The sequence below is a fragment of the Crinia signifera genome, chromosome 1 (genome assembly GCF_055691185.1).
Source record: "Crinia signifera chromosome 1, ASM5569118v1, whole genome shotgun sequence".
NCBI classification, from domain to species: Eukaryota; Metazoa; Chordata; class Amphibia; order Anura; family Myobatrachidae; genus Crinia; species Crinia signifera.
The window spans coordinates 297,874,220-297,897,588 of NC_139217.1; the positions used below are offsets into that span (position 1 = coordinate 297,874,220).

Genomic DNA, 23,369 nt, shown 5'->3' on the forward strand with positions numbered 1-23,369 from the left:
CCTTATGTGTGTACATAGGGGCCAGCCACTACGGTCAGTGAACTGTATGGTTGTTTAGATAAGATGCCAATATTTAAAAATAATTTCAATACGCAACTTGTTGTTAAACCAAGTGCATCCAGGCCCGGATTTGCCACTAGGCCCGTGAGGCACGGGCGGCACCTATTAAGGGCGGCTAAAATATGGTTAACAGGCCCACACTGGTAGTCTGGCAGGCTGCAGCTGGTTGTTCATGTCACTGTCCACCCGTCCGCCCCGGCGGCGGCGCTGCTGACTGAGCGAGTCACAGCGGCATGGAGAAATGGACACGCAGCGCGCTGTGTGTGTGCGCGCAGTACCTGGAGCCGGCCGGGGACGGGTGCACTGTGCGTGTGCGGTGCACCGTGTAACGCAAACTGCATCCATAGCAGGCACAGCCCTGGCCGGCTCTTTCTGATGACAGTACAGGGGAGCACTGCTGCTGAACCCGGAAGTACAGTGCGTGTCCCCGTGTACTGGAGTACCGCTACACCACCAGCGATTACACATGGAAAACGGTAAGCTAGTGCACAGCGGGATGCCGCGTAGCACACTTACCTAGTGTGTGGGGAGGGGGGGGGGGGGGGGGAGCGCGACCAAAAATTTGTGCCTAGGGGCGGCCTGACCCAGAAATCCGCATCATATTGTGTCCATGCAGTCTGGATGCAACTTGGTGCGCTAAAATGTTCATAATGAAATGTTTTGTTTTTTTTGTTTTTTTTTGCTGTATTGGTACTTCCTCATCTTTGCGGCCACCACTACACCAGTTACGTTAGCCGCTACTTAACTGGAACTTAAGGAGCACAATTGTCCCCTTGCGGGCTCACTTCACTCGCCACACTTCGGGCTCGGTGGCTCGCTCCACTCCGCTTGCCACAACTTTACTAAAGGTAATAGATGGTGGCGTGGACACAGAGTGGTGTCGTGGACCCACCCTCGCGATGCGCCATACATTATGTTAGTTCCGTATCGTAAGCGGTGGCTGAAAAGATGAGGAACTTGGAAGTACTGATGTATCTTTTATTTTAAATATTTTGCATGGATACAAAATTAAATAAATTAAAAATTCAACGAATACAAATAGATGAGTTATGCAATATGCAGAATACTGTGCATTTGGACAATCTCAAGAAACGGGGACAATCGGAGGATAGAGAATTAGGGAAAATAGTTAGCTAAGCTGTCATGCTGCTGTCATTAGAAACTGCTCTTCCCCGTACCTAGGAGCTAGCATCCATTAATTACTACAGTAGTACAGTCACAGTGAGTGGGAAGGAGAAGTGAGGGGAGACATGTCCTCCTGCACAGCCACTGGCTGGGTGACGGTGTAGTACTAGTAGGAGCGGTACATCACCAGTGGCTGTGTTGTTGCTGCCGCCGGTCTCCTCCTCCTCCTTCTTGAACGTCAGCAGCAGCAGAATCGGGGGGAGGCGGAGGAGGGGACAAGGAAAGGGGAGCTTCAGCCCAGTGCGGGCAGGGGGAGGGGGGACGGACTGGGTCAGAGAGGCTGAGGCTGGGATTGCCTGGGGAAGTTCCTGTGTCCCGTATTGTGTGGTTACGGTACAAGTGATGAGCGCGCACAGTTGCATGGTCTCCCCAGCACTGCACATGGTCACCCAGTAGCGCGCTGCCCGGAGTGCATGGTGCGGGGTCACTCTTTTTAGCTTGTTTTAACTTTTAAACGATTATTTCTCGTTGGAGGGACGCCGCGTTCTATTAGCATCATGGTGGCCCGCATGCTGTTCCGAGCGGTGATCATGGGTCCCCCGGGCTCCGGAAAGGGGACAGTCTCCGACAGGATCGTGAAGCACTTCGCCCTCAAGCACCTGTCCAGCGGGGATCTACTGAGGCTGAATATCCAGAAGCAGACAGGTACATACCGGAGCTTGGCATACATATGTTGCCCACCGGGAAGTGCCATGGTAGTTGCTGCTGTAACCCTCGCAGGTGTATGTTGCATGGTAGGGTTCTTATAAAGGGCATGGTGTCCTAGTGCAGTGGTGGGAGCTAACTCGTGTCCTGGTCACACAGCTACGTGCGTGCAGCTGCCAGAGGTGTGCTCTGCTCATAACAGACGTGTACTACTCCTCTCACAGCTAATGTGCAACAAGTGACACCATCCCCTTTCATTCTGTTTTGCCTTTTGCTATACTGTCACCATCTAACTTCTGGCATATTTCGGAGTTTCCTGATCATACTATAATATGTTTATTGTTTTATTTCTCCCCACATTGCCACCTTTTGTCTTTTCCTCTAGTAGTCTATAACCATAAAGATTTGTATATAGTAGACTGTAATACAAACTTTATTGCATTTGCAATAGTTCATTTAAACCTGCATTTCCTTGTGGGACATGCTACAAATACTGTAGCTAACATAACATAGGTGTTACAGGATTTACTAGGAGGCTCCCAAATATTGGTGCTGCTCCCAATCACCTGGTGGAGTGTTCTGTGTGGAGGAGCACCGCCAGCCTTGTAAATAGAAATTTGAGGCTCTCTCAAATCAAAATTACTATAGGACCTGGTAACCAACTAATTATCCACTCCACTTTTCAAAATTGACATAACATTTACAAATGTCTTAGTGGAGACGCCCGTGCGGGTTTCAACCAAAAAATATTCTGTGTCCCAACACAAATGGAGTATTCAATGTGATAGTCCTGCGCAATAGGTTTCAAGCCACTAGTGGAAAGTACAACCCAGAAGATACAGCACCCCCACACTGATAGACAAATGGGTAGGAAGGTGAGTAACAGAGATACAAATCGGATGAATGCCACCACCAGCGCTAATCAGAAGATATCTACCACACCCCCCTTTGGGGTAATGGGCATCTCCTCTTCTCCAAAATGGAAATGCTTAATGGATATTAATTCATGTATGTTCCTCCCTCAATATGGATGATGAATTCCATGGAGTGGGAGGGCCGGCATATGTAATTTATTGAACAAAATACATTAAAAGATAAAACAATGGTGTCCCAAAAGAAAAGGGCTAGAGTTTACCAGATAGGTTGGAGAACCAGGTAAACAGACTCTCAGTCAAGCATGAAGTGGAAATAACATGTCACAGTCCTGGGATTATTCCACTTGAAATACTGGCTGAGAAATCGCCCTATCCAATGGGCTTGGTGCAGACCTCCAACGCATCTCAAAATCCTTCCTGGGTTCTTTTTCAAGGAGAATTTCTCTGCATGGTGATCCAATCCCCAATCACCGCTGTGTAGCGGTCGGTGACTTCCGGCCACGGCAATGGAAGGCCATGAGATGCCCCACCTCTGGGGCATCTCATGGCTTCATGGCATTCGTCTTCATGGCATTCACACGGAGACGATATTTTCGTGCTGGGTGCGTTGTGTGTGTGTGTGTGTGGGGGGGGGGGGGCGCGCGGTTGCGTTGCCATGAAAACCCTGGGTGTTTCATGCTAATGGGCCAATGACACAGGGGGCGGGCAGCTGACCTCACCGGATGTCAGCTGCCCGCCCACTTCCCTCCGAATGTGCACACAGATCTAAGGTTGCTCTGAGCATGCATTTTCCCCATCATTCGATGGCCGGCGACCGTCGAATGATGTGGGTGTTACCCTGCAGGCTGCGAATGGATGTTCATGTAAAGCATCCATTCGCAACCAGTGCAAACGTACGTGCATTGCAAATGATAGGCCAGCGTGCCACCATTCGCAAGGCGGAATCTGGTTCGCTCGCAAGGGTGCAAATTCGCATGCGAGCGAATGAACCAGAATAAGGGCCCATGTGTAGGCCCCATTAGTCTTCAACCTGTCGTCCTTAAGAACTGAACCATATACTTGGGAAAGCGTGTTGTAGGAATCTTTTACTGTAGATATATATCAGCCGCATACCATTCTTGCATACTACAGTATGAATGAGGTATCTGGCCTACTAAATTAGGGTAGGTTAAATATAACCTCTGTGTGACAGAAAGCTTGTCTCTTTTACATTAGCCATTCACATTGCATATTTGTGGGTAGAATTCCAGCGTATATTAGCATTTTCTGCAAATCATTTACATTGTTTCTACCCCTTATGGATAAAATCACCTACATGATAAAGATGATCTATTCCAGTGGTAGCCAACTACGGTCCTCGAGAGCTACCAACAGTTCACATTTTCCAGACAACCTAGCTGCTGCACTCATTACTAGCTGAAACATTTTAAAAATGAGGTAATTACTTCACTTGTGATTCTGTGAGGAGATCTGTAAAACATTAAGGGCGAGATGTATCAGATGGAAAATGCGGTAAAACACCGGTTTTACCGCATTTTCCAATGTATCAAAAATGATACCGCAGTGTAGGGTAAAAGTGAAGGTAAACCCCTCCTCCCCCTAGTGACGCAGCCGGACGTCCTTCCGGCTGCAGGGGAGAGGAGGCGGCGCCGGGGACATGCATAGCTGTCCCCGGCGTGAGGGATGCAGGAGCCGGCTGTCAGGTGACGGAGACCCCCCGCACACCACAATCCAGGTATCGTGGGGGGCCTCCGTCACCGCATCGCGATGCCAGCCGCATATGTTAGTACATATGCGGCGGCATCGCGGCGGGGGGGCCGCGAAGGGCGGCGATTGTATTTTAATACATCCCGCCCTAACTGTTAGCTCTCGAGGACTGGAGTTGGCTACCCCAGATCTATTCCATCTGGGCCTATTCGCTTATTTTGCAATGCCAACACCTATAATTAACTTTGAGCTCATAGGCACTCATCACAGACAGCCAATGCCACTACTTTCTGTATTTGAAGCGGCCTACACACGGGGAGATGTTGTTAAGCGTTCTGAGCAATGCAGATCGTTCAGCACACAACACTGGACAGCGATGTGTGCTGAGTGATCCGTCTAGGGTGGCCGATCCCGGGATGATTTGGTCCCAAAATTGCCAGAATTTGAATCCTGGATTGGAGCCTCCAATCTTGGGATTTTACGATTTTACTCCCATCCCGGCTATGTGGCTCACGCTGCGCAGCCGCACCAACGCTCTAAAATTCTGGCTTCACCACCGGGAATTCCATGCACTGCCCCCGCACCACTCTGTATGTTGTTCTGCTGCAGCGGCCGGTATGTAAATGTGAGGGCCTTTTTTTTTTTTTTTTTTTTTTAGGGAGGGGAATCCTGGGATTGAGCATTTTTCAATCACAAAATTAATTTTTTTTACCTGGATTGGCCTCCGGTGATAACGCTGGCCGAGCCTGGGGAGCATGTGTTCATGCAGAAAGGAGGTCTCAAGATTTGTTATGAGTAGTGATCACCTGACATCTCTGTACCTTCACAGAGGAACATAGAAATGTCTCCTCTTTCGTGGAGGAACCTTGATATCATGATCATACACAGATATCGTAAAGTGCATACACACTGGGCGATATTTTGAAAGATATTGTTCATTGTTGGCCCTCTGAATGATATATTTCAGTGTGTATGAATGAACAATGAATGATGCGCATTCCCGCAGCTCGTTCATCCGGGTTTTTTGTCATTGTGCATGCAGCTTAATTTTGGATGTCTTTCACAAAAGCTGTATACTATAGCTAGATTGTTCTTCATAGCATTCAGTTTGTAAGCACAATATTGTTCCTCCGTGTTTAATGGAGATCTTTCACCAATATCTTTAACTGCACACATTGGGGCAGATGTATTAAGGCTTAACAAGAGATAAATGCCAGGGTGATTAAAGAGAGCTAAACGCCCAGCCAATCACCTGACAACTGCCATGTTACAGGCTGTGTTTGAAAAAAGTCAGTAAGGAGCTGATTGGCTGGACATTTATATCTCTTTATCACCCTTGCATTTATCTCTTGTTATGGTTTAATACATCTGCCCCATTTTTCTAGTGCAGGCATGTCCAAACTATGGACATGCCATAGTTTTCCTATTGGGGAATACTAAAACTATGGCAAGGCATGCTGGGATGTATAGTTTCACAATGGCTGGAAGGCCACAGTTTGGGCATGCCTGGTGTTGTGTATATGCCTGGTTTGACCACATCTGGAGAGCCACAGGTTGGCCAGGCCTGCTATACACTATGGGCCTGATTCTGCAATACCTTACAATTCAGAATCTCAAAGAAATGGGTGTATAATACCATACAAATTTATTTATTTATTAACAGTTTCTTATCTAGCGCAGCATATTCCGTTGCGCTTTACAAAGGGGACAGTGATCTAACAAAACAGGGTATTTACAGACAGTCAAAATGTAGGAGGGCCCTGCTCGCAAGCTTACAATCATACAAATAAAACTCAAATGCAGCAGGAGGCATCTGTATGAAATATACACCCCAGACTGGTCAGCCAGGTCATCTACATCAGACAATGCAGATGCTGACTCCAGCATCCGTGCAAAACAGTCATATGACTGTCATATAATATCCATTGTCCGCAACCATTCTGCCCTAAGCTGTCTCATTAGCAAGAAAAAAGTGAGGAAAAAATGTTTCCATACTTCATCTGTGAATTCCTTAGCACTCTCCACCATGTAGGCAGCACAGATGGTCTAATGGTTGGTTTTACTGCCTCACAGAACTGAGGTCATGAGTTCAATTCCCACTATGGCCCTACTACTGTGTGATTCAGTCTTTGATTTGGACTACATAGTCCAAATCAAATTGGAAATGACCCAGAATCACACATACATGCATTCGATCCCGATGCGCAACCCTACAGTTTTGGGATTGAAAGCAGAAATACACTGTGCTGAGTTAAGCCGCCCATACACGCTGTGATGCGGGCGTGCTTTCCGTGCTTAATTAGCACGGAACGCATTGCATTGCCTGTACATGCGTTGTGCATGCAATGCGTTGCAATGTGATGTAAACTAAGTACAAAAAGTATGTGCAAGCACATACTTTTTGTACTGTGCGATGAGGTGCCGCGGGAGCGTGCACCTCAAAGCACAGAACGCACAGCCCGCATCGCAGCGTGTATGGGCTGCTTTAATGCTGGAGAGCTGTTTGAAGTAAAAGACACACACACACACACACACACACACACACACACACACTTAATGCTGTAGAGCTGTTTGAAGTAAAAGAGAGTCATTGGCTGATTAGAGCTTTATCTCCTTTTTTACACCTTTGCTGTTCAGCCTTGTAATGACCTCTAGATGACTTTACTGCCTTGTTTGAAGATTACCCTGGGCATATGACTCCCTGGTGTAAGGCACGTGCTCCGTTCATTGCACACATTGTTGTTGGTTAAAAAGACCGCTTTAAAAGTGCAATTTTGATGAAAAAAAAAAAAAAAAAAGCAAAAACCTGTAGACGCAGTTTATAGCTCTACTCTGTCAGTAGCATTTTTCTATGCTGGACTTTTGTTGTCTCTGTTCTTTGTTTGCATTGGCTTTAGTGTCATGATGCTGCTAGTGCTCTTTAATGTTATTTTATCCCTAGTAGATAAAAATATTTCAGTAAGTGGCCATACACTTACAGCCACTATTACATAATTAGTAACATTTTCCTAGTAACCACTTTGATGTAACCCCTTTTGCTTTTGAGTTTATATTCCACATTTGTGATTGTTAATCTCACTTAGGGGCTAATTCACGATTCTTTTGACAATGTTTTCTGCAGGAGCCATTTTGCACATAGGATGCACTGTTTTGAGGAGCTTGTCATGTGATCCTTGTGTAATTTGGCTCTTAAAATGCTTTATTGTTAAAGTCTCTATAAAGTATCTAAAAGTATATATTGTTTTATTTTTCAAAGTACCTACCACCAATACATTCTTTATGATCCTATAAAAATGCAAAATTTAAAATACACTTTAATATTGAATGATTTTTTGGTACTTGTGTAGTTTCACGGCGGCAGCTTACGCTACGTTAGAAGCTACGCTAATAGCGTACCCCAACGGCTGCCTTACTTGTGTAGTTTCACGGCGGCAGCCTAAGCTATGTTATGGCAGCGTAGGCTGCCACCGTGAAACTACACGGCCGCCTAAGCTACGTTAGCAGCGTAGGCTGCCGCCGTGAAACTACACAGGTGTTGTTAGGAACTGCATCTTTGTCCCTGGCAAGCCTAGTCAGCGCCTCTCTCACACCGCCGGCGCCAGCATGATCCCCTCTCTTTGGCTTAGAGGGGATCATGCTGGCGCCGGTGTAGAGGCTCTCCATCTGTTTGAGATGCAGTAGATGCTCCAGCAATAAGACGCTCCTGCGCCTGAGTAGCTATTGCGGCAGGGAACAGGTCGACAAGGTTAGGGGTTCTGTAGCGCGTGCGTCTCCTGTCCAAAGAGGGGGTGCGGACGCAAGTACGTCTCATTCACAATGAACAAGGCATTTGCCAGTGCTCCATGTTACATACTGGCAAATGCCGACATTTCAAACCCACACTATCCACGGCAGCCCGAAGTGTGGCGAGCGGACGCGTTACGCCTCCTCCCGATCTTTTTATAACCCCACTATACACGTCAGCGTGGAGTCGATTTTATATAGTGTGTCGAGCGCACCGAGCGGATTACATGTAAGGTAATCCACGTCCCCTTGCAGGGCTCGCCACGCTTCGGGCTCGCCACACTATATAAAATCAACTCCACACCGACGTGGCTAGTGGGGGTATGTAAAGGTTGGGAAGACGCATAGCCCGTCCCCTCGCAGGGCTCACTGCGCTCGCCACGCTTCGGGCTGCCATGGATAGTGGGGGTGTTTCAGGAACAAATTCACACCTGATGACTGACTACGCTAACTGCGTCCCACTGACTGACAACGCTATCTGCGGGAACACTATGCTGGATCAGACAGGGACGCTGGCTACTTTAAGCGGCCGCATGAACACTCCGCTACTTCTGACTGATTACGCTGGCCGCGGGAACACTACGCCAATTCTGACAGGACACTATGCTAACTACGCAAGCTGCCGCCATGAAACTACACAAGTACCGTTTTTATTTTAATCACCGTTTTAATGCACTCTCATATAGGTTTTATGATGTTAGTGGTTTGACTTATTGACATTAGTGTGTAGTGTTCATTCTGGCACCCTGCCTCTTTCAAATCCTGTTTGCTTCCTCTTCCCTGTCTGGCATGTGTTTCTAGCAAAAGTCTGGTTTGCATGTCAGTTCTGAAATACAGACCACACTACTAGAAGCAATATCGAGGCGATATCGCAACCAACCCTGTACTGGTCATTGGTTGCAGGAGCATGCTCCTGCGATTAAGACTTTTCAGTGTTTTGTGTGGTGAAATTAGAAAGTTGCTGTAAAAAGCTGTACAATATGGTTGCTGAGCGATATATCGAAAATAAAGCCAAAATCGCTCAGCGTCCATATTGCACCATGTGTCCACACCTTACCTGCTGGGGTTTTGAAAGATGCAGTGTGCTAGGATGAACACTAGTGTGTTGATGTTTTGAAACTAGGAGTGGGATGTACTGAGCCTTTTCAGTACATCCCACTGCACGGCACAATGATACTAATCCTATGTACTAATGAAAAATGCGTCAGGTATGCTAACTTTCTTGCACTTATGAACCTCCGTTAGTATATTTATTTTATAGTGGGGGATTCCAATGCTTGTTTAATAACTGCCGTTGCTGCTGTTTAGTATGTGATAATCATCCTATTTCATATGCTTTATGTGAATTTTTAAAGTTAATGACATTATTCTCCATGATTTTACAGAGATTGGTGTTGTTGCAAAGTCTTACATAGATCAAGGCCAGCTAGTTCCTGATGATGTGATTACCCGTCTTATCCTACAAGAGCTAAACAACATGGGAGAACACTGGCTGCTGGATGGTGAGCTAATTTCTATGAAGTGTAGGGTGTGTGTGTTTAAAGGCCCATACACACTGGGCGACTTTGAGCTGAAAGTTGCTCAAAACACCCAGTTTGAGCGGCTTTCAGCGCAAAGCCGTCCAGTGTGTATGGCCCAGCGGTGAGAACTGCTGCACGCTCCCGCAACATCGCCAGGAAAGCCACTCATGTGCTGGTATTACCAGCACATGAGCGGCTTTGCATAGCTCTGCGCTATGCAAAGCCGCCCTCTCCCCTCCCTTGGGGCCTGGCAGGGGGAAAGCCGCTCAGTGTGTATGCACTGAGCGGCTTTCTCCCCAGCGATGAACTTGATGATCGCTGTCCATACACGCTGGGCATAGTTGTCCAGTGTGTACGGACCTTAAGGAAATCAAAGATAAAACATAATTGTGGGACACATGCACTTTCCATCCATTATCCTTTGTCATGGTCTCTTCTACTTGTGTCCTAATCTCTCCTCCATTTCCCATGCTTGGCATTTACAAGCAACATTCATCGTGTCAGCGCTGTGTAATGTCAACAGAATACCAAAAAACCATCCCTGGTGACTTACCTGGTATAAGCAAAAGGAGCCCTATGCATCCTGGTCATTATCGGGACTGCTATCTTTAAGACAAGACAATGAGTACCAAGTGAATTTGTCAAAATAGGTGTGAAAATTGCCAAACAAACCTTTTTATTCATTGTAATGACCTGTAATGTTTACCTTTATATTGGAAAGCTAACCTTTGTTTTACATAACATTTTTTATTAGAATTTATATAACAAATGTGAGCGACTCTGGCATTTTGAGTGGATATTTGGCATCTATCACAGATGTTGGCACTCAAGGGTTAAAACCACTTTGGAGCACTTGGTACATTATAGTAGTGCACAAACTTTGGTATGCCCCCACCCTTCTAGTCTCCTCTGGACTTATTTCGGTTTGGTGTCTTTCACACTTGTCATTTTGATTATTTTGAACACCTTTTATATCTCATATTGAGGGGGATACGTATGAATCGCTTAAAAGAATGGAGAAGTTGCCCTTGAAGTAACATTTATTGGTGCATTCTATAAATTATAGGTACCAGTTGATTGGTGGCCATGGGCAGTTTCTCAACTGGCTCACTTCTCCTCTTTTCGGTGCTTCATACATCTCTCTCTCTCTCTCTCTCTCTCTGAGACTGATAGACTATATATTATATAAAGTGCAGATTTAATCGCCTTGGCAATAGTACAAAAGGTTGACATGAAAGGGTTCAACACAGGATTTTTTGGGTGCCTTTTACCATTTTAAACTACGTGACTCTGATTAGTGTACCGCTTATCTCACCATGCTGCGAGCAAGGTGCCTCCCTCTGCTACTCCTGTACTCAGAACAGGCTACTATTCCCATTCTTAGAACATGCAGATGTTTTAAAAAACCTAAACTATCATCTGGATTCCCTATACAATTACTAAATCATAGTTTTTATATTTGTAAATCCATCTCTAACGGTTACCAGGCTACATAGAATGGTGGTTTTGCTTTCTGTCCTAAAATATAATCTTTTATTCTTCACCTGTTACAAACCAGTCTGGTCTCTCCTGTGGCAGGAATACACACTGCATCTGCTGTCTGTGCTAGCTACCAGCTCCGAGATGCCTAGGTCATGTTCACTGTGCTATCACGCAAAACTATGCCACATTCCATGCTGGGTTCTGGACAGCTGACCACAATCCAGCCAATGGCAAACCAGCCTGAGCCAGTCTGTACCAACTTACATGGTCCAGCCACTAGCTCAGGCCTATAAATCCACAGAATTGGCTCCTCCAAAATGCCAGTGCACTGTCTAAACTCAGTTTCCACTGAGTTAAACAACTTTGAGATACTATTCTACTTACCAATGTAGTGTACCCTGAAATTATGCAGTTCTGCCATCCAGCTGCATTGCTACTGCAGTTTACCCAGTAGTCATTGGAAATAATCAGTAAGCACAGATTAGCTCTTCCCAAACAGTAACCTGTTCCAGAATGGTTCAGTTTTCCCTACTGGTGCACTTCTGACACCTGACCTTTCACCTTACCACAAGCTGCACATTCAGGGGTAGATTATCATGTCCCTAACGTTCGTTATGCTGCTAGTCTTGCTTCACCACTTTTTTTTCGTGGTGAAGCGGACTCCCAGTTCGTCCGAATGTATCATACCTTACGTTTTCGTTATGGAGTGAATTATCCCCACCCGATGGAGATACGCTGTCTCCCATAACGGATGTGCGCTCCTCCCCGGCTGTTTCCCTAAAATGCAATGTGTCATGGGCAAATGCCCAGTTTTCCATGTTTGGCACCGATTGTTGGTCTCTGGCATCTTCAAATTAAAACTGCGCATGTGCCGGGTAATGTTCGCAGGGGATGCTGTATACCTGGCGCATGCGCAGTTTTAATTTGAATACACCGGAGACCAACAAGCGGCACCAAACATCACAAACAGACCTTTAGCACCAGAAAATTATGGCAATATAAACAGAGGAGCGCATGGCCAGCGGGAAGCTTCTTAAATAATGTATGAGCCAAGAGCTCAGTTGCAATCAATGAATACACGTTAGACCTCCTCCCCCATACCACCGCATGCTAAACACCCACATCGCAGGTTTCATAGATCAGGGGAAGCGCTATCCCCTGCTTTAACGCACAGGGATAGTGCATATGCCCCTTATCGCCAGGTAATAAATCTACCCCTCAGTACTAGTTAGATACTGCCTTCCTGTTTCCAGTCCAGTTCCATAATCTGTACTATCCAATCCAGAAGATTCCAGTCCAGTCTTGTACTTCTCACCCTTTTGCAGAGTATCTCCATTTCCTGGTTCACAGTATCAACCTGGTCCAAGTCCAGTCAATCTAATGTTTCAAGCTGTGTCTAAAGCTGGCCATATATCAGAAATATTGATCTTAAGATCAATTGCACTCATGATTGTGTACAATTTCCCTTGAAATCCCCAGCAGTCCTTGGTGGTTTTTGGACACACAATCTACACACAATCCATCATACAATCAGTCATACAATCCATCTGCTGCATGATTTTGTACACAAGATGTGCACACAATCTGCATACAATCCATCTTACAATCAATTGAGATTGTATGATTGGGTACAATATCTTTCTGATGTATGGCCAGCTTTACCCAGAGCTCCAGCCTTTTTCTAGAAAAGCTTCACTACTTTCAGCTACCACAGTAACTATCCAGTTCCAGCCTGGTTCTTCTACTGATCTGCTGCAGTAAATATCTCTGCATTGTGTTCCTGAGTGCCTCTTCTGTGCCACCTGTTGCCAGATCTTATACTAAAATTCATAACCACCCTTTTCATTACAAGATTAGAGATTACATCTAACCTGCCAGCTTTTCATTCACATTCCAGAACCCAACACCTAGGGGTATAGTTATTAAAGGTAGATTTTTTTTCTTTTCACTAAATCCCTTTTAGAGCTAAAACACATTTCCCTGTCAGAATCAGTGTAGTATTCCCATGGTCAGCGTGGTTATTGCAGTCCGTGTAGTCAGCTTCCCTGTCAGTATCAGCGTCGTGTTGCCGCAGCCAGCGTAGTCGGTACGTTCACGGCTAGCCGGAGCTTACGTAGTTAGCGCAGTTAACACGTGTCATCATTGTTGTTTAAGATGGATGACGTGACAAGTGTGAATGTGTTCCTGAAACACCTCCACTATAAACGCCAGCCCAAATCGTGGAGAGCGGATGCGGTACGCGTCCTCCCGACCTGTTCATAATCCCACTATCCACGTCGGTGTGGCGTTCATTTTATAAAGTGCAAAAAAGTATAAATTTGAATATACAGTAGGAGCAAGTTTCATCTTTGCTCCTTTGGGCAGGGCTAGCCATGGCTAATCTATTGTTCTCAACTGCAATACAATACGTATTGCAGCTGAGAACAATAGAATAGCCATGGCTAGCCATGGCTAGCCATGGCCAAAGGAGCAAAGATGAAACTTGCTCCTACTGTAGGAATATCCCGGAAGTCCAAGGACCGGTGGCCATCCCAAAGGGGAGCTGTTATCAGGAGAGCTGTCCTTTGCGATACTAATCGCATTTATTAGTACTTATGCAACTTAGTATAGGTGCAGTAATTGTACCGTCTAAGGTTGGTATAGCTTATCCAAGACCTCTACTTGAAACTCAAATAGAAAGAATGCTTTGTTAAAAAGAAAAAAAAAAGTTTGAAAAACCCTTCAAATGAGAAAACATGTAGATGTTGTCATCGGCTACTATTGACTTATATGATTAGATCGATCATGTTATTTTAGGGGTTTTATTTCCCCCAAAGGGAAATTGGAGGTGTGCAAATACAAAATACTAATAAATGAAATACTAGCATGGAGAATGAAGTAGCTTTGTTTATACTGTTAGGTTTTCCAAGAACTGTCCCACAAGCCCAAGAACTGGATAAGGCTTTTCACATAAACACGGTCATTGACTTGAATGTACCATTCCAGACCATTAAGGATCGACTCACTGCCCGATGGATCCACCCAGGCAGTGGCAGAGTGTATAACACAGATTTTAATCCACCCAAAGTCACAGTAAGGCTTTTTTTTTGTTTGTTTTCTTGGGGTGGGGTTGTATTTGGCATTTACGTTCTAAAAATGTGTTCATTGCAGTTACTAACTTTCTTCCAATGGCCTCTAAATGCCAGAATTTAATTTTTTTTAGATATGAACAATAGAAGTTAAATACATAGTTAATCTGACTTTTCAATGCAGCTCAATGAACTGATCCCTTCTTTATAGCAAAAGGTAAAGTTCTGACCACTCATGTTTTGTCATTTCTCAAATATCTGATTAGTTGGCTTGAATCAAACATATTTTTGTTCAATGTGGGAGACTTGGGAGCTGTATTAAAAGTTGGATAGAGAGATAAAGTACTGACCAATCACCTCTCAACTGTCATTTTATAAATTGTGCTTGCATGAGTCACTGACTGCCACCCCAATATAATCCACCCATACATTAACTTCCATGAATTTGCCAATTTTGTCATTCGGCCAAGCATAGAAACATTGAGAATTAGTTTGTTTTAACTCCTGTATTAATGCACCTGTGCATCAGGCCATACATGTATTGTATTTGAGGTCTGCAATTTGATGTAAATATTTAGTGTCCTAGAAAGAAGGAGAAAGCAACAATGAGAGAATATTTGCACCCCTTGCCCCATCTGTTTTGTCACTGCAGGAATATAGTGATTGATGATGGGACAGGAGAGAGAATACTCCCTTTCCTGTGCAACTTTTGGGAAGAGAGTGAAACAGCTGTGGAGGTGGAGAGAAGCATGTGGGAACTGAAGCAGAAACTGTTGTTACTCCTCTAAGATAATGCACACTGGTACCAGTCCTAACCAACAATACATGTTGGCAGTGTGACAGCAAGCAAGAATATCAACATATACTGTAGTTCCGTACCAGTAGTGTGAGTGTAATTGTAATTAGGAGTTGGTCTTTTTTTTTCTTTTAAATTAGGTTAATTGAAAACAAAATGACAGTGTGTATAGAATTGAGCTTTGTAGTATGTGTGTTCCATTCTTGATGAATTATTCCAGGGCAGAGTTGGCTAACAGGAACTTCTGTGAGCGGGACAACGCTATGGATCCTTTTAACTGCGCTCCTCTCCAGTCCTGCACATAACACCCTGAATTGGGTATTTCTGTGGGGGGGGGTCACAATATTTTAGAATTTCCACCTTTTAGAAGATGATCTTGCAACAGCCAAATCACTGGTTCACAAACATGAAACCACCATTAAAGCCTCACTGAGCGAGATCTGTTACTATCTCGTCTAGTTTGTGCAAGCAATATCATTAATGAAGCACGTGCTTATGCGCATCGTTACAACCCCCATCCTTGTCCTTCATGTACAGACATGGGATAACTACTAGCATGCTGCAGCTGCTTCCTCCCCACGTGTCTCCCTTCCCACTTGCCGATGCCGGGACCCAACCCCCGCCATTATCAACATTGGCATGAATCTCTTAGTATGTATGGGGCTTTACTCCTTTCAGAATAAACAGTAACCATGGGCCTTATTCGAGTTCACTCTTTCTGACAAAATCCTTCTTAGATGGACAAAACCATGTGCACTGCAGGGGGGCAGATGTAACATGTGCAGATAGAAATAGATTTGGTGATTTTTTGGTGATTCTTTGCAGGGTAAATACTGGCTGCTTTATTTTAAAACTGCAATATAGATCTCACTTTGAAGTAAAACCCCACCCAAATCTAATTAGATCTGCACAAGTTACATCTGCCCCCTTGCAGTGCACATGGTTTTGTCCATCTAAGAAGGATTTTGTCTGAAAGAGTGAACTCGAATAAGGCCCCATGTTACTATGCGTTAGAAACCCTGTAATAAAAGTAGGTAATGCTTTCCTAATCTATCTGTTTATGGCTGGGGCATATGGCTGTTGAAGAGATATATGACCTTTTGTACAAGACGAGTTATACTTGTTTCATTTATACCAACAGGGGATTGATGATCTTACAGGGGAACCTTTAATTCAGCGGGAAGATGACAAGCCAGAAACTGTTATCAAGAGGCTCAAAGCTTATGAGGCCCTCACTAGGCCTGTATTAGAATATTATAAGTAAGTATTCCCTTGATTTTGCTTTTAAAAGTAAAGGCTGTAGATCAAAGTAAACAAAATGATCTGGCCAGCTACTGTATGTAACAAACATCCCAATTGTACAAATGTAGTCATTGTGATAACCGTCCATTGCCAAAATGTCTCCTTTCTCATACCACACTTTGGGCAGGATGCACCAAGCATTGCAGTTTTGCTTACAATGCATCCCGGCACTCTCCGCATGCATATTGGTGTCTACTAACGCCATATGTATCCAGATTTTGTCCTATCTGCACATGTGTCTAGTGAAGTGCGTGCTGCATCTCTCCCCTAGTGATGACTGTCATCTCAATCTGGCAAGGTCTAACTGGACAGGTACAATCACTAGGGGGCATATTTATGAAGATTGTTGAGGTTTTTTTTTTTCTTATACCCTGTAATGTGACTTATTTTGATATGTGATCTCTCTAGAAACAAAGGTGTGTTGGAAACTTTTTCTGGGACGGAGACCAACAAGATCTGGCCACTTGTCCACTCTTTCCTGCGCACAAAGCTGCCTGATGTGATCCAGGAGTAAGAAGAGGAGGAGAACCGCAAAACCTGGACTACAATGTCTGTGCCATTCAACAAGAACTTTTATCTTTCATTATTTTTATTTCATACATTAGTATGTCATTTTAGGTGTCAGCTGTTTTACATACAACCTTTTAGAAAAGGAAAACTCTTATTGCTGGAGTCTCTTATATTTTAATAGCTGCTAACAGATCATAATTTTAATGAATATGGTGCCTGAAGTTTGTGAAATAACCATTTTAAAGGCGTAAAATAAATCGGAAAGATTTGTAATGTGAAATTTTTGGAAATTTAGCTCATTTTAAATTCTTTTAATTGTATATTTAGTTAATATATGTTTTCTTATCCATTGTATTTGGCGCTTGTTCTTATTGCAGAATTAGGTGATTCCCATGGTAAGATAGTAGTTCTGTGCATGATCACTGCTGGAGGTATTAGTTCAGGTAAATGTGCGCTCTTGTAGTATCGATTGTTACACCAAATGACAAAACACTGCATTCTTACAATGTTTTGTTATTTGGAGAAGTTGTGCTGTCAGTTATATGAGAAAACTAATTGCATATGGTGTTATATTTAAATCATTCATGTTCAAAAAACGTTATGATGCCAATTATATAAATGATTATGGGGACCTGCTGGGTTTGCATTGATAATGGACATAGTCTTATCTAAAAATGTTACTTGCTGCCTCCCTTGGCCAGTAATGACCAGGTTTTTCCTTCTGTCACACATGCTGGCTTATACTGGCAGATACTTGCCCAACACTAAAGTCTCTCTGCAATAATCTTCTATGACAGGCTTTCTCAGCTGCGGTCTCCAAGGCACACTACAATTACAATTCAGGTTTTAAAGTCATACTTGAGCAAAGGTGGCTTAGTTGGTACTTCAGTTATTTTGATTTAACCATCTGTGCTCAAGCATGGATCTTGCTAGAACCTGGCCCATTAGTGTGCCTGTGGGACAAGAGGTTGCTAAATACTGTTTTATGGCAACAATATAAAGTGGGTAATTGGGCATACAAGTATGCCCAATGTAACTAAGCCAAACCTTGCTCACTGGGTAATATTTACTGCCGCCTGCTGTTGGTCCATGTGACTACATTTTATTTTTTTCTTCAGTCCATTAAACATAGCACAAAGAAATGGAGGGTAAATATAATGTAGTCTATGGGGTCATGTCAATACGGCGTGCAGTGAATAGTGCCGGAAGGGAGCTATGGCAGCTATTCAAATTAGCGCCTGCTAACTCCAACTAGTGGATTTCTGTTCACACCCCTCCTGGGTTACATGTAGAAATCCGCCTAAACTAGGGTAGCGTTACGGTTTTAAGCCCTAGAGCAGCACAGATCACATCACCGTGGGTGTTTAGTAGGTACTCGCGATTAAACACCTGCGATTTCTGTCATTCTCCTACTTAGCAGCAGACTAATTACACTAGCTGCGGGAGGTCCCTAACAGACCTAACGCACCGTATTAAATCAACCCCAAAATCCTAATATAGAGTATTACATGTACAATAACTAATTAGTCAATACATTGTTCTTCATTCATTTTTTACTGTATTTATGAAACCTGTTGCATGCAAACTACAGAACAACAGGAAAAAAACTAGAGATGTGCAGGCTCTGATTTACTCTGATTTCAAAGCAGGATATTATTGGCTATCTGAAATTAGGTGGCATAGAGAAATAAGTTCCCCCACCTCTGCATGACCACTTTATGTGCTACAGATGACAAATGTGAGCTGCATTTCTACATTTATTAAAATACACATTGATTGGATCCTTATTCAAGCAAATACTCTGTCCGTACTGTACTACAGTCATTACCTCATAAACATACCAGCCACAAACTCATGATATACAGTACTGTGGTCATTACCTCATAAACATACCAGCCAGAAGCCCATGTGCATATGTAAAACTACCTCATTTAGTTGCTGTGAGTTGTCATAGCCTGTAAAGTTACCTATATACTGTATATGTCCATTCCTCTTGGCTCATGTGGCTGGTATACTGTATATTGTTATGTAGGTGTACAAATACTAAGCAAACATTAAACTATCATTATTGAAGCTGCATTAGTCATTTTTCAACATGAGTCCTATAGTTTTTAATAAGAAAATGTGTTTTAATGCTCTTATAATGCTGGAGTGCTTATACTAATAGTGCAGAAGATTATGTACTTCAATTACACCAGAAAGATTTGAGGGGAAGATTTATTAAGCTTGGTGAAGTGATAACGTATCTGGTCTTTATCATCGGCCAATCAGGTCTTACCTGTCATTTTTCAAACCAAGCCTGTAACTTCACAGGTAGGAGCTGATTGGCCGGTGATAAAGTACCAGCCACATTATCACTTCACCGAGCTTAATAAATCTGCCCCTGGAATTCCATGTGCTGCTGGGATTTGTCTGATACACTGGGACACAAGAATGAAAAAAATAACTTAAATCAGAACATCTGAATATAGTTATTCTAATGTTCTAAATATTTCATATAGAATATAACCTGCAAGTAGATTTAGCCACAATTTTTTTTTTTTTATTACTAGGTTACATTTTCAGTTTAAATTCAATATTAATCTGAAGACCTCTTTTCCCTACCACAATTTTTTCAAAATCTCCTGCCACATTCAGTAAAACCCACCATGTCAAGTTTCTGCTAAAGTGAGATACTATTTAAAAACGCAGTTTATATGGCAATACATACATTTTTCCCGATTTTCTATTCGATTTTGCTTATAGAAGCAAAATTGAATCCTAAACTAAATCTAATGGTTTTTGTGTCACTTTCGATCTACATTCGATTCAATGCACGCTCCCGTTTTTCACAAAATCGAACAGAAAAATCTACTGTGCAGCCAAGGAAATATCGAATTCGATCTAGTAAATCGAATGTGTACAATGTACCATGAATTTATATCGAATTCGATATCTAATGCAAATGTACAGATCTAATGCCAGATCTAATAGAAAATCAAATCAAAAGCAAATCGATGTGTGTGTGTGTACAGGGCTTTAGTGGTTTCTTTCTTTCTTAGCAGCTGACCTAAAGATGTGTCCCCTGCGTTGCACTGCATGCAATGCTATATATAAGCACTGTGGTAACAACAGAAGACCCAGCTGTAGAAAAGAATCTCAAAATAAACATTATGTTGGTATATGTTACTTATAAATAAGGGTTATTATCATTTTATGAGATTGAGCAGAGGGGGGATCAGCCAAATTGTCTCAGCATGCCCTAGCACTCACCGTGTAAAGCTGGGACTGGCCTATTCGACCTCCCCAATTCCATCCAGGTGGTAATCACTTTGCTTGTTGGGACTGGGATGCAGCATGGGGGCTCAGGTACACCTTGTCTGGCATCACTAAACCTGCATGGTGCAGTGGTTTGCTTGGTGGGCCCCCTAAGCTGGTGGGGGCTGGATAGCACATGCAGTCCTTACACCCTCCCATTGCTTTTCAGTCTATAAGCCAAGTCCCATGTACATATGTAGCTGTCTGTCTGAACCAGTTTTATGCTTTCACCAGTATGAAGCGGTTAGTAATCTCATTTAGGGGCAGATTTATAAAGCTTGGAGAAGAGATAAAGCGGAGAAAAGGTAAAAGGAGATAAAGCACCAGCCAATCAGCTGTGTTTGAAAAAGACAGTTGGGAGTTGATTGGTGCTTTATCTCCTTTTACCTTTTCTCCGCTTTATCTCTTCTCCAAGCTTAATAAATCTGCCCCTGAGTTTCATCTATTATAAATACTTCTAAGCAGTAAGTTAACTATTTGCCTTTGAATTAGAGGAATATACATGATGAATGTAAATGATTTAAATTATTTAAATGGACAAAAAGACATCGTATAGCATGATTCATTCATAAGTTGCTTTCTAAATAATACTTTAAAAAAAAATGTACTGTAATCCATTTTGTGTGCCATTGCTACATAAAAAATAAAAATAAAGTGTGAATGTATTCTTTCACTTTTATTACTCTTTGAATGTGTTATGAAAAGTTTTGTGCCTTCTCTTGAAAATGGGGGATAATCTACAGCAGTATAATTCAATAACAAAAAAATTGCTGTTTACTCTGGATGATTGTGGATTTTTATATTGCAAAGTACCTGTGTTTTTTTTTCTTCTTCACTAAACCACAGGTTCTCAAACTCTGTCCTCAGAACCCCACACAGTACATGTTTTGCATGTCTCCTCACAGAGGGCCTTATTCTGGTCGGTGCGGACGGAGCCGAATATGCGGACAGGACCGTGTGTCCTAAACCCCGCCTTTCGTACGGATCGCTCACTCCGTCCGAATGCGGTAAGCCGCTGACCGCACGGAGCACGAGTGGATTTCTCACGTATGCACCTCCTCCATCTCTTACAACCTCCCCCATCATTCGATGGTCGCAGACCATCGAATGCAGGACCGAGTGGTCCCCCAGCTCCCGCAACCTCAGACCACACGGGCATTTCTCCGTGCAAAAGCAGGGATCTGGGCGGGCAGCTGACATCCGGCAATGTCATATGTCCGCCCCCTACACGTGCGTCACGGTCGCATTACCATACGTACGCCCAGCGTTTTCATGGGAACGCCCATGAAACGTGGGGTGTAAACATATGGTAATGAGCCCAAACAGCCCTTCACACCCCTCTCCACCCCCTGTTCGTAGTGTACACATTTCATGCGGAATTTGGACGTGCGTTCCGTTCACACATGCGCAGACACAAAACATCGGCGGCACGAACGCACGCGGACATTACCGCACCAACCAGAATAAGGGCCAGAATCACAAGCAAAATAGTTAGATCCATCTGTGGATCTTTTAAAATGTGTAATGAATGCACCTGCCGAGTGACCTGGAAAACATGAACTGTATGTGGTCCTGAGGACCGAGTTTGAGAACTCCTGCACCAGACCAGTGTTCCTAAAACTCCAGTCATCAAGAACCCCTAAAAGTGCATCTAGTACACAACTCTTCAGTATCACAATTAAAATAATTGACACCAAGCACAGTTGTGGAGTTAGAGTGCAGACATTACAGTTTTGACACGAACCACAGACATTTTATCTGAATGTATGTCTATGGTTCGTGCCACAACTGTACCATCTTTTTTTGCAGTGGAAATTTTGTGTTAATATTAATGGTGTATCTAAAACTTCCCGAGCTTCATTGGTCAGAGAGGGTAATGGAATATTGTTTATATAATACATGGAGATTATCTACAATAGTTCAAAAGTTTGGGGTCACCCAGAAATTTTTTTTTTTTCATGAAAACTGACTTTAATTTATCAAATGAATAGAACATTGGCAAGGTTAGAAATAATGATTTATTTTTTTTAAATAATATTTTTGGCCTTCAGACTGCTTTCGTCAAAGAATGCTCCGTTTGGAGCACTTACATACCTTTTGCATTCTAGCTGTTAATTTGTGGAGGTTATCTGAAGAACTTTCACCCCACACTTCCTGAAGCACCTCCTACAAGTTGAATTGGCTTGATAGGCACTTTTTGCGGACCATTCGGTTAAGCTACTCCCATAACAGCCCAATAGGATTGAGATCTGGTGACTGCGCTGGCCACTCCATTACCAGCTGCTTGCTTCTTCCCTAAATAGTTTTTGCATCTTTTGGGGGTGTGCTTTGGGTCATTGCCTGTTGGAGGAGGAAATTGTCTCCAATCAAGCGCAGTCCACAGGGTATGGCATGGTGTTGCAAAATGGAGTGATAGCTTTCCTTATTCCAAATCCTGTTTACCTTGTACAAATCTATGACTACCAGCACCAAAGCAGCCTCAGACCATTACATTACCTCCACAATGCTTGACCGATAGTGTCAGGCACTCTTCCAGCATCTTTTCAAATGTTCTCTGTGATCCCAAACACCTCAAACTTCGATTCGTCTGTCCAGAACACTTTTTTTCCTTCCTCTGTCCAATGTCTGCCTTTATTGGCTCAGATTTGGCTTTTTCTTTGGCAGTCTGCCTAGAAGGCCAGCATCCCGGAGTCACCTATTCACTTTTGATAGACCATCTAATACTAATATGTGTACATTGGCCAAGGTTTGCATAGCCACATTGTGGTTGGCTAAAGAAGTTCCTATAGGAACCAGCAGGGTAAGGTCACAGCCAAGGGACACTTATTAGATAAGGTCCCGTGGCCAAAACATTCATCCCTACTGACCAGTCAGCCTGGCCTGGGGGAGTGGGGACCCCCCCTCCCCCAATTAAAGGGGTCCCCCCCCTCCAGGACTTACCTGACAAGGCTGAAGCCTGGTGCTGTCCCCGGTGACCCTGTGCGGTGGTCACCGGGCTGATTGAGTGTAAAAAACAGAATAAACTATTGTCTTTTACTGTGGAACTATGAGTCCCAGCATGCGAGGCATTAAAGGGCCCGCTGGCACTTGTAGTTCTACAGTAAAAGAAATAGTTAAATAAACACACACTGACAACACA

At 43.6% G+C, this 23,369-nt stretch overlaps 1 protein-coding gene across 2 annotated transcripts in view; it reads left to right on the forward strand.

Annotated features, from left to right (window-relative positions):
• The window catches only part of AK3 (adenylate kinase 3), a 52,323-nt gene extending 33,317 nt beyond the window's left edge, over nt 1–19,006 (forward strand). Inside the window, exons 1-5 of one of the 2 annotated variants that reach the window (XM_083186004.1) lie at nt 1,485–1,890; nt 9,641–9,757; nt 14,157–14,329; nt 16,263–16,381; nt 16,832–19,006. In XM_083186004.1, the coding sequence (XP_083042130.1) occupies nt 1,743–1,890; nt 9,641–9,757; nt 14,157–14,329; nt 16,263–16,381; nt 16,832–16,937 (663 nt within the window). In that variant the 5' untranslated portion in view covers nt 1,485–1,742 and the 3' untranslated portion in view covers nt 16,938–19,006. Of the gene's footprint in view, nt 1–1,484; nt 1,891–9,640; nt 9,758–14,156; nt 14,330–16,262; nt 16,382–16,831 lie in introns of those variants that run through there. The other variant, XM_083186005.1, reaches the window with a different exon arrangement.
• Nucleotides 19,007–23,369: the final 4,363 nt, after the last annotated feature.